Raw genomic sequence first — 18,849 nt, 5'->3', positions numbered from 1 at the left:
AGATAAAATTAGATAGATGTATATCTGATTTTATTACATTACTTTATATTACATAAATTTTCATAATTTATTAATATAAAAAATTAGAGAAGCTGTTAATAAGATGGTAATAAAGATCGCTTTCTTTTTTCCATCTTTATCGTGTATATAGTACGGCCACTAGATAATAGAAAGCGCTGCCTGTTATATTTGAATTAATGTCAACCATTATGTATTTTCCAAACTAATTTTTTTGTTTGAAAATTTCGTTGTTGTGAAATGAAACAAAAAAAATATGAAAACATTTTTTATTCATAATAGAATCTGTACAATGTACATACATCACAGAAATTTCACAATTATTGTAACAATATAGAAATTTAAATATGATTAAAAATAATTTATAGTAGTAATACTGATTTTGTTTATTATTATTAATTTTTTTTAACAAATTCGTACTGAAAAAGTCCATTTTTCGTTTAGGTAGTATTAACAAGTAGTAGAAATAATAAGTTGATTACATCAACGCAATAGTATGAGGGGTATTCGAAAAGTTTTACAAATAAATATTGAGAGCATTTAAATTTGTTTCATAAACTCGGAATATCCTTTATACATCTAAGTAATTCCAAAAAAATAATCATGTTTTCTCTTTTAACTTTCGTTTATATGTTAAAAAAAACTAAATTAACAGTTTAAACGAAAAATAAGGCATATAAAGTAATCAAAGCAATTTTTATTTCCTTTGGCGGAAAAATCTGGTAAACGTATTCGTAGTAAACGAAATTGGTTTGAACAAACAAAAGTAATAACGTTTTTCGAGTGCTGAAAGTAATATAAAACGATACGAGAAACGATTCTATACTATAAATGAGTTATTGAATGAAAACAATTGTCGAAAATAGTGTTTTTTCGTATTTCAAATTAATTAACTGACAAATTTCTGACTGACATTCTATTTAAAGCTTATAACCTTACAAACCGCAGTTTTAGTAAAAAAAAATGGTAATTTTTCACACAATTTGGTGATATAACCAACTTCAAATTATGAAAATACGGTAGGAACTTTTCTTTCAGTTCAAGCATCTTTCAGAGAAATAATGAAAAACTTTTTCGAACAACTTGTCACAGATATGTCAATACTTTTAATTTATAATTAATAATTCGGTTAGTTCTAGAGATTTGCAATATTTGTTCGCATGTAATACAAGTATTGTCAAGTTAATGAGCGGTTGTTAGAAACGTAACATACAGGGTGTGCCGTTTGTGAATGATTTGTGTGAATCAAAAATTAAATTACAAGTAAACTTCAATACTTAATCATAGTAATGTAAAAAAAAGCTTCTGAAAATAATCAAATGCTCGTGGAACCAAAAGAATATTGAGAATTACATGTTAAAGTATATTTTAGTATCGTCTAGTACAGAATAAAGAAATAATGGATTGTAAAATGACTGAAAGAATAAAAAGAAATAAAGAAAAAGAATGTGCCTAGGTATACAAGTTGACAGTTGACACTTTGAGGAGATAAATAGTTAACTGAATAATGAAATTAAGAGAGATGAATATAAGAGACGTAAAACGAAAAGAAAAAGAAACTATAAACAAGTTTATAGAGGTCGTATGTAGATGGATAATAGACAACAAGAAAATAATCAGTTACATCGAAGAAGATGATACACACGAGAAGAAAAGAAAGGATTGCTAAGGCAAACGGGGTCAATATATAATAAAAAGAGACAGAAGAACTGATTGTCAGGATACAATCAGACATAAAATAAACAAATGATAAAGGACATACATTTTTAAGCTTGGACTTGGTACAATAAAAGAATAATGAATTCGATGTTGTTTAACGGGATGAAGTGAATATATTCGATAATTTCAATTTTGATAAAGGCACTACCCAGCTCGGTTTTAAGAGCTTTCCATTTCTTCCTATTCACATTTTTCGAACGTTATTTGAATACCCGTGATGGTGGTATTGCACTTTGGCTTGATGAACATTGACGACTAGCGTCGTTTTCAATGATAGATCCGGTTCAGATAATTTTATTTCATCGCATACGAATCCCAGAGGATTAGTTACGGGTTCGCTGTAGAAAGACATCGGTTGACTACGGCTGGAGCTGCTCTGGGCGAAACTCACTCTCGCCGCAGACGGTGGACATTCAACGGAACGTATACGTTCATTCTGTAAGTTTTTTTTCTATTATGTAATTATGTTTCCCGATAAAAATTATTACATCCAATATTAATTATAAAAGAAGAGAGAATGAATACGATAAAACTGTTAAGCGAATGCCCCTGAGATCAGTTTGTTAATCAACTTGTTTTTAACGTCAGAAGAAAATTGGAAGGAAATATAAGTTAATGGAAACATGAAACAACTTAATTTTATGTTGGAGATAAAATTTTAATTTTCTTAAACGTCTCTAGAAGGGAACGGAAGTATATTCAAAAATCGTTTTTGTTTTATCAAATAATCTATTTTAATTATACATGAATCCATTGAAACTTGAAAATGTTATGTTTTATAAACACGCTCATTATATTTGAAGTCTTGTTTTTCAATTTAATACACGGACGTCTATGATTTCATCCACCCTTTTGATTTTGTGTGCGTGATAAATCTATTATATTGAAATTATTCCTTTATATATAATGAAATCTTCTTCACATTCGTGACTTATGTCACTGATGAAAAAGGTCCTAGATATCGTAATGCTGTGGTTAGCAAAAAGAACGTGATGTAATTCAATTGCTGTCTTCAAAACGACAGCGAATTAAATCGTTGAACGGATTTAATAGAAACAGTAAAAAGCAAGCTTGAGGACGTTCCTTTCTATTGAAATTCGTAGAATCAAATAAGTGTCAAAGTTTTCTTTTGATAACTACGAGGATCCTTTGGAAAGTTTTCCCTTTGCAATTAATTGTCTTGACAATTTCAATATGGATACAGGTTTCATGTACGGATATGAACCGATGCAAAATCCGATTAATTATGATCAAACTTCTTTTATATATCTAACTCTAATTAGATGATCATCCAGTACAATATGGTGAACTTTCTTGATTATATTCTAAATTGTTTACAGTTTTGGATTTAGAAAGTCAAGCTGTCCGAAAATTTACGGTCTTAAACGATTAAATAAATTTCCAAAGTGCTGAAATCTTCAGGTTTAGGTCAAAAAAAAACCTTTTCACGTGAACTGAGTTATAAAATGGAAGTTATCTTGATAATAAAAAGGGAAATATATAATGTTACCTGTTCCTCAGGATATTTTTCTAATTTATACATTCGATTTGAATCGTTACGAAAGCGGAAGTTTGTCCCTGGAGTCCGTACACCTGTCGATTTTGTAATCGCCGAACCTCCTACAACAAAAAGAAACGAATTTCAATACTAGTTGAATATTTCTCATAGTTAAATACTGTTTCTGGTACAATGAATGGTTTATTTGTCTTCAAAACCAAAAATAATAGTTTACTTTACACATATTTTGTCAACTACGACAAATTGAAATTAGCATTTATCGGCTGATTTGTTCGTTATTTTTCATCTGTGAATTATTGCTTTGGTGTTTATGATTATAGTTTAGTCCCAGCTAGATCTTTGAGAGGCAAGAACGAGCTGTGGTTTATACTTTTTGGACCAAGTTATATTTAAGTGCAGTTCGTATACGAATTGGCTTCGTTCTCGAAAATTCAGACACTGCGTAGGCTCGGTGATGGTGGTTTGGGATTATTTTGGAGAAATGGCGATTGTAGACTTGGTGAAAAGTAAGAACAGGCTGCAAAGAAAACAAAATTCGTTCCATCTACAGACATGGTCACGCCCTTTGAATTATTCATTCATAAATCTTTTTATTTTTGTAATCATTTCTTTATTTATTCCTTCACAACGCGATGTGCCAAGTAACTACTAATTGACACTTAGTGTTGCTTAATTTCATCCGTCTTGGACGAAATTATTATTTTTAGAGTTTACTCCTTAAGAATCGATTTGCATATATAAGGGGCCCGGTATGAGAAAAATGTGAGGAGTAAAATCTATCGATGAATGACTTCGTTACGTTTTTGGTGCGCATCCTATGATGCGCAACTTTCTAATTTGTCAGTGTCAACATACTTATATTGCTGTCATTGTGAAGTTTTATTATCATTGTGTTCCGCTAAAGTGAATTGAAAGTATTTTCAAATAACTATGGCAGAAAGAGGTGTAGATGATATTGCCGGAACATCTAACAAACACGTGGTTGCAAAGTACGTTATAATTCATGATTTATTTGTATGAGCATGTGCAATTTGTATTTATTAAATATTTTAATAATTATCGATGTAGTTCATATAAATATATATTTGAAAACAACACATAAAATTAGATAATCAACCCAATATGAATTATCGAGCGCATCCACATAAAATAGAAAGTTTCTAACGTAACCTAATTTTTTTGTCGATGTCTATAAATTCTTTCACGTTATTATGATTTATTTTATAAATAATTTTTAAATATTAACAACTGTAGTCAATAATTCGATAATATTATCAGAAAAATCGACAATATTTTTTCATTATAATAATGTTTTTATATAATTTTCTTTCGAAAAGTTATTTTTTAGCTTATTTAAATAATTTTCATGTACTATTTATTATTGTATGTAAAAGATTTAGTGACATAATTATCTTTTTGTAACCATTTTTGTTTAATATTATATTTTAAATAAAAAATTAATTATAATAATTTAAAAAAAATGTTTATAAAAACCTTTTTTTATCAATTTTCTTAAAGTCGGTTAAAATTTTTATAATTATGCATTTATAAATTTTCTAATTTAATCTTTTTTTATATTTTTTGACTAGGAAAAAATCTAAACCTCCAAAAACTCCAGCCGAGAGACAGCGAGCTTACAGATTGAAAAAAAAATTAATGAAGGAAGCCCAAAATATTCTGGCAATCAACCAATCTTTTTTAAGTTAAAGAAACTCTTTTTGCGTCTGGTTAGACTATCGAACTTAAGGAGTAAATTCCAGTCGTGCGTCGGAGCTGACACACACGCACAATTTTTTTTTGTATTATTTGCCTGTACTATATGTAACGTTTTAATTTAAAGTGGAATACCTTTCATTTTTGCTCAATTAGTTAACAAAGACTCTAAATTAAATTGAATACGAACCCTACCAAATTTGTAAAGGTATATAAGTTTTCAAAAGAAAATAATTTTCCATTAAAAAGTTATTTTGGTTCATTGTAGATATAGAAAGTTGAAAATATAATCATTATATTCAAATAAATACAACTTTTCTCAACAACCTCAGCATGTTGTTTTTTTTTTCTTTTCATAACTTTTACTTTCACCATCCTACGTAACGATTATACGAGGGTTATTTTTATAATTTAATCATGTAACGGGAGTTCAAGGTCGGCCAATCTTTTCCCGTCGCTATTGCGTTTGACGTCTATGTCGATGTCCGTTGCTTCGTCTGTTGCTATGTCAATCAATTCGCTCACTTCGTCCTACAAACATTCACCGATAACTAATTGAGCTTTATAGTAAATATCTAATAATTGATGGAAGGGTGCGTAATTGATTTAGGGATTTTAATGAAAATAATGACAAACGATTTGGACGTCCTTTTGTCATGATTGAAGACTTGATTTGCTTACAGCAACCTAACCAATCATTCTAATCTTGAATCGTTATTTGAAGTACACGAGATGTGATTAAATAGTATACGATTCAATAAGAGTAGTTCTTGCGGTTGTAATATACTCTACCGGTCAAAAGGTTTTGCCTACCTCGTAATCTATTCATTAATTTTCGAAATATTACAATGCCGGTCATCAAATATCCCATAAAACCATAATCGCCTTATAAGCATAGATAAGGAACCCATTATAAAGAATTTTATTTTGTATTTAATAAAACAAGCGAAGATAATTTCAGTAAAATTAAATACAAACATAAATCCGTTGTTTCCAAGTTTTAATATGGAAATTTACTAATAGATCCAAAAAATCTCCGACAAAAAAGTTGTTGAGACCCTTTTTTTTCCTTATGTGCGTGTATGTATACAGTACAGTCAATCGGCTGCGTGTACTCTCCCTCCCGTCTTTGTAGAAGAAGAATTAAACCTGCCTGGGTATGTGTGTGTGGGTAGATATCCATGAGGGAGGTTTCGTGGGTCAGTACTTTTCTGAGAGTCGCGTGACGGGCAAAATTAATCTAGAAATGCTCGAAGATTCACGTGGACAAATGGATAACGATCCAATACTCTTGAAAATGCAGAATAGAGCTTAATGTTCATTTTGGAGAATGCATAAGAAGACGCGGGTTCGTTGAGTGGCCCGCACTTCTTTCTCTGGGCTCTCGTTTCCGCGTCCTTCGAACTACAATTGGAGAATAATTTGAATTGACCTGCTTCTCTGTTGATAAACGTTTTCTGGAATGCGCTGATCAATACGAGTATCAATTAGGATACTTACAGTTGAACATTGGATCCTTCCAGGTTGGATGTAGAAAAACACGTAGCATTCACATGCAAAAGGAGAAGGAAGTCACGTGTGTGAAAAAAACCGACTTTCCATGGTCAACATGCCAATTCCAAGAGATGGAAACAAAACATTCGTCTAAGAGCACACGAGTGTCCAATCAGCATCCTACGTTGGAAGCTTCGGAGACATCGTGTGGTACCAGCTTAATGTTTTTACTTATGTATATTTCGAAATTTTATTGTAAAGATGAAATTTTCGATATTTCATGACAGATACTTTGAACGATATTAATTTAAAACGTTCTTTTTTTACTTTGTTTTCATTTCAAGTGATTTATCGCATTTTTGAACAAACTCCTTGTATATTAAAAGTTCATGTTTTCATATTAATAAAGTTTTTATTGAATTCTTCGTTTTCTCGGAAAAATACGGAACGTGATTATATTCTACATCGATGACAATTTTGATGAGAATTCATTACTAGTTTTTTCGATATATGGTTCTATATATTGAGTATTAGTACAGGCAAATAAGGCGATTTTGAGCTACTGAATAAGTCTAGCAACTCGTAATAAAATTACAAGCACGTATTTTCGAAATTTTGAAAAGCGAATAACTCGAAAACTATTAGGAATTGGAAAAAAACTACCGTGACATAAAATGTAGAGTACAAAATTATCTACAAAAAAGTATTGTAGGTATTTGTTTGTAACCTCAATATTTTTACCTCAAAATGGGTTTATACACTCAAGTCAAAATTGTACAGCACAAAATTCTCCATAAATTGGTTCCTAGACATTTTTTCATGTTCATGATCGCGTTTTTTAAAAGTTAATTCATTTGAAACCAAGAATTAGATGGAAATATTGATAATAACACGAACGACGAATCTCCCGTTGGATTTGCTTGTTTATACAGCGATTGATGGAATATTTCCATTGAAACTTCAAGTGTTTATGTGGCCACAAGATTTTCGAAAATTTTCCAAGGCGAAAATTACCCGTATAGAAAATAGAGATCTCAATAATCATGATGCATTTTAATTTTTTGAAAACGAAGTAGTTTTCCAGGAGTTAGAGCAGTTTTCATGTGCGCTGAATTTGCTTGAATTCGTGAGCGGATGTTCCTACTTTCGACGTTGAGGAGATTTACTCAAAAATAGTGGCTCTAACGAAAAAATAACTAGAAACATTTTTTTTAGAAAATTTTATGCTCTACAATTTTTATTAGGGCAGTTTTTTCGTATTCCTCTTAGTTTTCGAGTTATTCCAAAATTTCGAAAACCCGTGCCAGTAATTTTGTTACTAACCGAAAACCTCTGAGAATATAGAAACTCAGAAGGGCCCAATTTAATTTCGGGCTTATTTCTATTGTACCCGTACTATATATTGAATCGATAAAGTTCTAAATTTTCATTGTCACAGCTTCATTTCCTGTTTCTGATATATTTACTGACAACTCACGTGATAGCTAAAATTAATTTCCTCACGATAATGATAATCATATTAGGTCCTTTTTGAGTTTAAATACGTATCCTTTATTGAAAAAAAAAACATACATTCGGGTATAAATTTCTAGTTTCAAATGTTTAAAATCAAATTTTTATTTTAGTTATTGCCAGCAACTTATCTTACAGCAAAAAATTTTGAATTTATATGTAGAATGATGTTTTGCATCTAATAAAATCCTTGACATAACAATGGATCCATAATATCTTCATAGATCCTCGTGTTTAACGTTTTTGCATATATCTGGGATTTACATAACAAGAATATGTTAATTAAGCCGATTTGTGGCTTAATTCAGCATGAATTGAAACAGAAATTCAGGTCAGGATTTCAACGTTTCGATTCATCAAAAATAATATTCAGAAACTTGTACGACAATTTGATAATATTTATCTATTAAATTAAATCTTCAGAAATAGTTTGCCCATTGTAGTCCGAATTCGATTAATAATTAAGCGAGATAGCTAAATGAAGTAATTATATAAAAAGTTACATAAGAAATAGAAATTTACATAACGAGTGTTTTTTCATGCGAGTAGATTCTGTGGCGAGTCCTGGAAGTCTGCGAGACCCAAAAAACAGTTCCTTGACGTGTTAAGTACATTTTTTTGGCAACCGTGTGTATTGGTTATTAACATTAATATAAAAATAAGTTAAGCACATTTCTTCATATTATTTATTTAAGAAATAAGAAATTAAATAAAATTGTTTATTTATAGAACAAAATTAGAAATCCTTAAATTCTAATTCCAATAATTTATATTGGAATTTCAACAATTGGTTATATTGAACGGGTTCAATTCATTTGGAATGTTTGGTACATTTGAATGCTGAGAAAATTGCGTCAATTCTAATTTTGTTCATAAGCGAATTGTTTATATATCCTACATTGGTGGTTTCCCAGCAATTGTGTCTCTAAATTTATAAATTTCTTTTTAATATGTTTATATTTCTTAATATTCTTGATTTTAGGTCTTTTCTCTGTTTCAATATGAGTTTTTTTAATAATTTTCGAAAGATTGATAAAATTGACGTAGAGCTATAAATTTTACTCAAATTATTTAGGTCTTCTTTATCATTTATAGCTTTTTCTTATGAATGTAAACCATTTCTAAAAATTTTCTTTTTCGTGTATTAGATTCCGTTTCAAGAATTTTTGAATCTTTATAAGTGAATTTATGTTTTTTTAATATTTCATGCAGTTCTATATTTTTTTATCCTATTGATGATCATTTAGTCTATTTTCTAAATACTGAGATGTTTGCCCTATGTAGACAGCGTCGTAATTAGTACAAGGCACTTGATATATATTATTTTTTTTTGTTTTATTTATATTTCCACTATTATCAGCAAATAACGTCGATGAAGTTCGATGAAGCCAATGACTCATGTAAGTTTTACGATTTTATAGTTTTCAATTGCCCGTATGTATGCCTTTCAATGTATATTTTCGAATCAGGAATTTATATGAATAATTGTCATCTTTCTGTATATTCCTCGTATAAATTACAGATTACGATTACTATTTCATTTCATGTTATATCTTTCAAAACGTTTAATGATACGTGTTTCAATTCAGAATCCAATCACGTGTCTTATTATTAATTTTAGTCTTTCATATTTCTAATTACATAAAAATTTTCTACTAACAACGGAAAACGATATAATAATTATGTTTTCCCGATACGTAATGAAATGGTTTCTATTTTGAGTGCCCACGTGTACCTGCAATCAGTTGGTGGTATGATTTCCAAGAAAAATGTCATAACAGGGTAAAAATAAATCTTTTATATCAGACGGAAATGTTTAGAATTATATAATTTTTTTTTTCATATATTCATAATTTAGTGTCTACGATTATTCACTAAAAAAAAATTTCCATGGTCATGAAACTATCGAAAAATTCCTTTATTGCTTAATTACCAATCACTGTTTTTAATCCATTGTGATTATTGTTGATAACGAAGGAACAGTCTTATCCAGAGTTGAATCTAGTTCAGCTTTTATGACGATGATATTACTATTGATGACAAATAATAAACAACGTGCCGTGGTATTTTTCAAGCAAGTACTGCCATCTCTATGTCAAGCCAGGTATTTCTGGAACGTCTATGCTAGTTAGCTAAGTTAATTGTTTCTCAAAAAACCTTCCTCGGAATATTGTCTAATCAATTCGTTCATAGTATCTCATAATATATTGTTTCAATTTTAGTATAAAGCAATCCACATTTTTTCTTGAGAGGATGAACCATAATTACGAACGTTCTGGTCAAGTTCTCCCCCAAAAAGTTCAATGGGATTGAGATCCGGGCTCTGAGGATTCCAAACCATGTATGTTAACACCCCTTGTGCATCTTTCTCTTCCAAATATCTTCCGCATAATTTGGAATTATGCTTGGGTTCGTCGTCGTGTTGTAATACTGTTCCATTTTCATAATTCCATCAATTTTGGTTAAATCGACAGTTCCGTGGCTAGATAAACAGCCCTAGACCATAATTGAGAGCTTTTGCGAACCAAACAGACAAATTTTAAAATAAAAAGAGCGGGAAAGGTTGAAATTTTGTATTTAGCTCTTTCTAGTAACTTGAATATAGATTCGAAGACCCCCAGAAAGTTGTGGTAAGTTGTTAAAGCTGTTCAAGAATCGAGTTGTTGATCGAATTTATATTAAGTCACTGTTGAGTTTTAGAGCTGGTGAAACTTGTTCATCACTTTTGTCGTGAGATATGTATTATAAACGCTTCTTTACATCTCTCCCCGGTATACCAGTTTTGCGATTCACATACTTTTTACAGTCCTTGAAGTGAGATAATATAAGAAAATTAATTATAACATCTACAGTTTGAAACGAAAAAAATATATGTATATATAAAAGGCGTTCGCACAAACAAGTCCATGATTAGTCTCAGGTAGACTTAACCGAAATATACAGACAGTCGTTTATTAATTTCAATACCGAAAATACACAAACAAGATGAAAATTGTTGAGAACTAAATAAACATCATTACCCCAAACTCTTAATTGAAATTTTATAAGAACGAAATTATATAGAAAATAAATAATTAGTAAACTTGATTGACTGCTCAAAGATAACAGCTCAGTTCAATGAAACTACGGAATCTATTGAGACGTCAAAATAAAATTAGAAGGGTTGCAGTTATGGGGTGCTGCGTCAAAGTTTTGAAGTTTGAGCTAGAATGGATGCTAGATCTATGTGTAATCCCATCTGTAAAAAACGGTGGAGGCTTGGTGATGGTTTGGGAATGTTTTGGACTAAGGGCGATTAAAAATTAAAGAGATTTTGAAAAAATATGAAACGATATTTAAGGAGAATGTAGTACGTTCTACCCAGCGCTTGATTCGCAGGAAACTAATACCAGATTTTGAATGTTTTATGGCCGCCTAACAATAATACATCAACTGTAAAAGTTGACGCCTCAGGTTTCTTTGTGAAGCTTTGCATAAAATTGTTATTTTCCATTTCCACAAATAATTCCCAAGCGATTTTGTCCAGATCGTTCAGCTTTCCCTCAAAGTTTGTGTCATTAGTTTTTGTATTATTGGACTAATGGATATTCCCTTCTTCAATTTTTGCCTCGCCGAGTTTCGGAAATTTCTCTATAATGTATCAGAATCAACTGCAATCTTTAGAAACAGTTGTGTTGTTATAAAATGTTTCATCAGGCCGAGCTTTCTTTGTGCATATCGAGCTCTACTCTGGATGAAACTGATCCTTCGTTTTCAAGAGTGAAATATTGAGTAACAGAGTTTAAACGAGGCCGAGGATCAGCATCGCCAAATGAGGTGACGACTCCAGAAATATTGAAGTTTTTAATAATACATTGAACGTTAAAAATTGAAAATAAATCGTAAAAATTGTTCTCAAATTATCGCCGGAATCGGAGCTTCTATATTTTTATTGTTTCCTAGCTTTTATCCGTGATAGTTTTCGACTAAGTTTGATGGAATCTATCTGTTCAACATGTCATCGTTTCGTTTTTACGTATTGATAAGAGCAAAATATAAAATACGAATAATGTAATCTCCTCACCTTTCCTCAAACGGAGAAAGCACTTTAGCTTCTTTCTTACAAAATTTCTGCTACCATTCGAACTGGGCATTTCTCCATCTGAAAGAAGGCAGGATTGAAAGAGGTCAATTAGTTTTTCTGTTTTATAAAACTGTGATATTCAAAAATATGTTAATTAAATCATTGTTTAAAATTTCTTTTAGTTCGATATTTTCTCTTTACGAAAAAAATAACAAAAATAACTCGTTACATAGCTAAAACTAATGGCTTTGAGATGCTAAAATCAGAAAAAAACAGATTTTTCGCTAGAGCGTGCAACTTTTTTATGCTTCCGTGTATATATAAAGTTCAAAGCTCATTTTAGGAATCGATTCTATATTTTTTCATCTGTTTTTAAGTACCCATACGAATAGAAAATCGTTATAAATGAATTTGTGCTTAGAAAATATTTTTTCGTACTAACCATTTTTCGCAATGTAACGAATGAATTCTATCATATCTAATTGTCATTATACTTTTGACGAAGTTGTCTAATCAAATAATTCAATAATCTTTGATGATAATTTGTATAAAACAGCTGCGAATACCATGGATTCTTCTTTTAATTTGCGGAAAATTAACTGAAGGAAAATGAGGTACGATAACAGCTGGTGTCATATTATTTGTTCGAGAAAATTGGATTGAAATCCAATTGGTCCCGATTTGTAAGTAAAAAAATCTAATTTCTCATGTTAATAAAACATCGTCTGTGAAAAACTGACGGTTAATAAATTTTGTCGTTCAGTAACAGACAAAACAGTATAACGAAAAATCTTGATTTTCAAAACGATTAGGACAAAACTTAATAACTGTAAATGAAATTTACCACTATAATATTGAATAAAAACAATAAGCTAAAGACTGATGCAAACTTGTTACGTAATAAAATGTTAATGATGATTGAAGTAAAGGTGAAATATACTGGATAAAAAACGACAAAACCCTTTAAATAACCTGGTGGTAGAATTCGTTTCTAAAATGTATTGTATGTATCTAGAATTCATACGAGGTCTGGCTATTCGAGTTTTGGACCAGGACAAAGCAGTAAACACCCACCGTACTCACCAGATTTAGCACCGTGTCACTTTTTTTTGTTTCGAAGATAAAATCTGCTTTGAAACAGACTCAATTTGAGTCGATGGAAGCGGTAAAGCAGAGATCCTAAACGCACTCACCATAGAAGAGTATATTGAAGGGAAGGTAAAACCCTTTTTCATAACCAGTCTCGTTATTCAATAGCCAGACCTCGTATATGAGTGTCGTTGTCTAATTTTGGAGATACACAAATAAAAAAACATCCAATTCGTTATTTTAACAGCTCAAAAACGTTTTTGTTTGATCTGAAATGTGATAGCTCGCATTGGAGATTGGAAGGTGGAGATTGATTCGTCTTCTACGATTGGTTTCCCTGATTTTTTTCGGACACTTTATCAATATGTTCTATAGATCTTCTTTGCCATGCAAGAGAAGAAGACATCCTTGTATATTTGCTTGACTAGAATCTATATTTTCATTTTAAAACGACATTTATAGTTAATAACACATAAAAGATGGAGAAAAAACCACAAAGGGTGCCATCTTTAACATCGAAAAGTTATCAGTAAGAGCTTCTAATTATCTATGAGTTGGTCTCCCAATCATACATTGAGGATGCTCGACTCAATACAGAAGAGAGCAATTCGACGAAAAGTTGACAAGGAATTTGGACAGCCTAGAGCATAGAAGAAAGGTCACAGATCTGACATTGTTAACCGATACTACCAATGCAAATGCTTTTCCGAGCTCTTCAACATAATTCCATCTACCCAAAAGTAATCGGAATAGCTTTGGTAATACTGATTTCTGCCGCTAGGGCCTGTCTAGCGCAACTTGTCGCCTGTTCAGCGCCGCGCGGACCGTTGACCTGCCACGTTCTGTTCGTCACTAGTGACTGCTTCGTTTTTTTATGATGGCTAATTTAAGTGAACAGCCTAGCGCTGTGAAATTTTGTTTTCTACTCGGTAAAGACGCTGCAGAAAATGTTGAAAACTGCTTACAAAGATGATGCTATGGGGAAAACTCAAGTGTATGAGTGGTTTCTCGATTTAAAAATGACGACAAACCTCGCTCTGGACGTTCATCAACTGCCCGAATCGATGAAAATGTTGAAAGAATTCGAGAGCCTGTGCGCACAGACCGTCGACAGACAATTGATCAAGTGTCAGAAATCAGTTGAATATCTTGGAGCTCGGTTCAGCAAATAGGTGACTGGTTCTTCCATCATGACATCGCATCTGCACATTCGGCCATCACCAGTTTTTTTTTTTTAAATAACATAGTTCCGCTGTCCTACGCACCTTACTCGCCTGACCTGGCTCCGTGCGACTTTTTCTTGTTTCCACGCTTGAAAAGGGACATGAAAGGACGGCGATTTGGAAACATTCAAGACATCAAGAAAAGAACGAGACAGGAGGCTGCAACCAACTCTAAAGATGAGTTCAAACATTGTTTCGAACAGTGGAAGCTCCGCTGGGACAAATTTATTACTTGTAATACATAATATAAGGTTGTTTTGTAAATATGTGTGAATATATAGCATTTAAAAAATAATTCCGGTTATTATTGGGTCTCCTATAACACGAAAGTGATGTGACGTAGGTTTTTTTAGTGTACGTTTATGCTGTCTAAATTTTCGCTTTAATACTCGTTATTTTTTTTTTTGGAGGACAAAAAGGCATTCAACAACCTTTAAAAGTCTGTCGCTCTTATTACTTACGACTCTTCGTGTTTAGAAAGGCAGAAGAATCATGTTGACGAGAAACTTTACTATAAAATTGTATTTGAGACATAAAATAAACGAATGAACGACAAAGAAATTAATTAACTAATACAATACTTTACAACAAAAATCAACTACCGGATATTTAATTAACGTTCGAAAATAACTAGATTAACGAACGTTAACCACAAATTTCAAAGTTTATTAATTATAACTTCATCATACTCGACACAAACTCTAGTGATACTTCATTAAGTGATTTGGTAAAAATGTAGTAGCGCTCAATTGGGGCAAAACCCTTAATCAAGAAAAGTTCACATGGTAGAGGTGAAAGTATATTTTAGACCAGGAGTCGGTAAACTGTTGATCCCCCTCTCGAGTTCCAAACGAAATGTTCATTATTGAAGCCCTAAGATATAAGTTAGCTTCAAATATGGGTAAACGAAAGCTCTGTTCAAATAAAGCGCCACGCGAGCTTACAAACAAAGAATTATTAATGTTTCTTAGCAGTTTTTGTTACTGATTAATGAAAACCTTTTTATGACGATGGATGAAGCAGTCAGTCAGATAAAAGACTACAAAATGGATGAAACATAGCATCTACTCTACACATCTACTCAGCTGAGAAGACTGCATGTGCTGAAGCGACTCCAAAGCATAGAAAAATGCAAAAGCTAGTATAATATTCATAGCTATCTTAAAAAGGTAAAAACCTCGATTATAACGTAGTATTTGAAGGGTGGAATCGTAGAAAAACGACCCCATTTGTCCATATTATATTTGAAATTGTTTCGTATTTTGCAGATCTAATCCCCGATAACTTTTTCCTGTTTGAACTTCACTAAACAGAAATTTTTTCCCAATTAAAACTTCATTAAGAGGTTATTTTGAGGTTAGGGACAAATTGAATTAAAATACTTTTTCAGCCCACCGTTAAACCAGGAAAGTCCTACAATATCAAGTATGTAAATGTTTGCATTTCAAAACCAATTATTCGAAAACGATTTCATAAAATTTTGTTAAAATCCTCTACTCTACACGTTTACTCAGCTGAGACATGTGCTGAAGCGACTCGAAAGCGTGAAAAGACGTAAAACTTAGTATAAAATTCATAGCTATCTTAAAAAGGTAAAAACCTCGATTATAAAGCTGAATTTGGAGGGTGGAATCGTAGAAAAACGACCCCATTTGTCCATATTATATTTGAAATTGTTTCGTATTTTGCAGATCTAATCCCCGATAACTTTTTCCTGTTTGAACTTCACTAAACAGCAATTTTTTCCCAATTAAAACTTCATTAAGAGGTTATTTTGAGGTTAGGGACAAATTGAATTAAAATACTTTTTCAGCCCACCGTTAAACCAGGAAAGTCCTACAATATCAAGTATGTAAATGTTTGCATTTCAAAACCAATTATTCGAAAACGATTTCATAAAATTTTATTAAAATCCTCTACTCTACACGTTTACTCAGCTGAGACATGTGCTGAAGCGACTCGAAAGCGTGAAAAGACGTAAAACTTAGTATAAAATTCATAGCTATCTTAAAAAGGTAAAAACCTCGATTATAATGCTGAATTTGGAGGGTGGAATCGTAGAAAAACGACTCTATTTGTCCATATTATATTTGAAATTGTTACGTATTTTGCAGATCTAATCCCCGATAACTTTTTCCTGTTTGAACTTCACTAAACAGCAATTTTTTCCCAATTAAAACTTCATTAAGAGGTTATTTTGAGGTTAGGGACAAATTGAATTAAAATACTTTTTCATCCCACCGTTAAACCAGGAAAGTCCTACAATATCAAGTATGTAAATGTTTGCATTTCAAAACCAATTATTCGAAAACGATTTCATAAAATTTTGTTAAAATCCTCTACTCTACACGTTTACTCAGCTGAGACATGTGCTGAAGCGACTCGAAAGCGTGAAAAGACGTAAAACTTAGTATAAAATTCATAGCTATCTTAAAAAGGTAAAAACCTCGATTATAAAGCTGAATTTGGAGGGTGGAATCGTAGAAAAACGACCCTATTTGTCCATATTATATTTGAAATTGTTTCGTATTTTGCAGATCTAATCCCCGATAACTTTTTCCTGTTTGAACTTCACTAAACAGCAATTTTTTCCCAATTAAAACTTCATTAAGAGGTTATTTTGAGGTTAGGGACAAATTGAATTAAAATACTTTTTCAGCCCACCGTTAAACCAGGAAAGTCCTACAATATCAAGTATGTAAATGTTTGCATTTCAAAACCAATTATTCGATAACGATTTCATAAAATTTTGTTAAAATCCTCTACTCTACACATTTACTCAGCTGAGGCATGTGCTGAAGCGACTCGAAAGCGTGAAAAGACGTAAAACTTAGTATAAAATTCATAGCTATCTTAAAAAGGTAAAAACCTCGATTATAATGCTGAATTTGGAGGGTGGAATCGTAGAAAATCGACCCTATTTGTCCATATCATATTTGAAATTATTTCGTATTTTGCAGATCTAATCCCCGATAACTTTTTCCTGTTTGGACTTCATTAGACAGCAATTTTTCCCCAATTAAGCCCACCGTTATGGTTAAACCAGGAGAGTCCTACAATATGAAATATGTAAATGTTTGCCTTTCAAAAACAAATATTTGATAACGATTTCATAAAATTTTGTCAAAACCTTTACTCGAGTGGTTATTCAATATTAAAAACATACCTGAATTTTGAATAATCAAGTCGAAAACTTCTCAAATATTCCACGTAAAATGATATATAGATAATTTATTTATTAGTTGGAAATTCCGAACGTGATTATTGTCTAAATTTGTATATTCATTCAGGCATATAACGATCTAATAATCATGCATTGCGGTTAATAACATACACAATGAAACTGATGCATATTTAGTTTCCCACAATAGTTTAAGCTAAAACTTCCCCAACCCCTTATTTTTAGATAGGGAACATACCATATGTGCACATCATTAAATAGTAAATATTCAAATAAATAGATGATACACGATTTCGACATCGTCATCATTTTTAATAGTGACGTACTTAAACGAGTAATCTTTGAGCTGATTTTCCGAATTCACTCTTCGCTACATGAAGAATTTCGTCCTCCAAAATCGATTGTTTCAATAACCAATCGCAGAAGACGAATCTCCATCACGATAATACCAGTTCTCACACATCAGTTCAAACCAAAACGTTTCTGAATCTATGGATCATACCTACGCCGTACATTTCTTGTTTGGTACCAAATAATTGCTTCTTATTCCCGTAGATGAAAAATAAATCGCGAGTTCAACGTTTTTCTACACCTGAAGAAGCAGTTAAAGCGTTGAAATCATATGTTTTGGAGGTACCTTAATCGGAATGGTAAAAATGTTTCTGATCGGTTCAAACGCATGCAAAAGAAACAACCCTCGTATATACTAGCATCGATTCAGAAATTATGAATAGTAAATAGTAAAATTAGAAGACATGCAAAGAAGAAATTGAAAGAAAGAAATGAAAACATGAGAATAGATGTAGAATTTGACAGTTCGTAGCGATCCAATCAGAATAGAGTAGAGAGAAATACTAAGTGGTATACCGATGTTTTTTCTCTCTCTATCAACTGTTCGGACCGACTTGAACAAGCTGTTTCTAACTTTATTATTACTCTATAGCAACAATACAACATTCTCAGTTTTAACCTAAAAAATTAATAACAAAAAGAGCTTTGCAATAAAATTTAGTCATAGCATAATTTAAGACTTGTAGTGGATAGACAAATACAAATTTCAGATAAAAATAAAATGGTATAGCTTACCATTGATGCAGTTTTGTTTTTTGTCGAAACACGTGACGTATTTACGTTTTTTTTTGCAAGTTATTATATAACTGCCGTAAATTATGGGATTTGCGCAACTATTTGTGACCACCATTATAAAAAACGTTTCTTGTATCCATTCCGGTAAACGTTCTGCACTTTCTCTATCTATCATATACCTGCAAGAAATTTGAAATATTAAACATACAGTGGACGGTCCCAAAAGTACCTA

General features: G+C 31.6%; 1 protein-coding gene across 2 annotated transcripts in view; it reads right to left on the bottom strand.

Moving 5' to 3' along the window:
• Positions 1 to 275: 275 nt before the first annotated feature.
• Positions 276 to 18,849, bottom strand: part of LOC130895940 (adipokinetic hormone/corazonin-related peptide receptor variant I-like) — a 61,010-nt gene continuing 42,436 nt past the window's right edge. Inside the window, exons 6-9 of one of the 2 annotated variants that reach the window (XM_057803598.1) lie at positions 18,618 to 18,796; positions 12,039 to 12,116; positions 3,248 to 3,357; positions 276 to 2,173 (exon numbers count right to left, since the gene is read on the bottom strand). In XM_057803598.1, coding sequence (XP_057659581.1) covers positions 1,922 to 2,173; positions 3,248 to 3,357; positions 12,039 to 12,116; positions 18,618 to 18,796 — 619 coding nt within the window. In that variant the 3' untranslated portion in view covers positions 276 to 1,921. The remainder of the gene's footprint in view (positions 2,174 to 3,247; positions 3,358 to 12,038; positions 12,117 to 18,617; positions 18,797 to 18,849) is intronic. The other variant, XM_057803599.1, reaches the window with a different exon arrangement.

This window comes from Diorhabda carinulata, chromosome 6 (genome assembly GCF_026250575.1).
Source record: "Diorhabda carinulata isolate Delta chromosome 6, icDioCari1.1, whole genome shotgun sequence".
Taxonomy (NCBI): domain Eukaryota; kingdom Metazoa; phylum Arthropoda; class Insecta; order Coleoptera; family Chrysomelidae; genus Diorhabda; species Diorhabda carinulata.
This window is presented reverse-complemented; position numbering and strand designations above follow the sequence as displayed.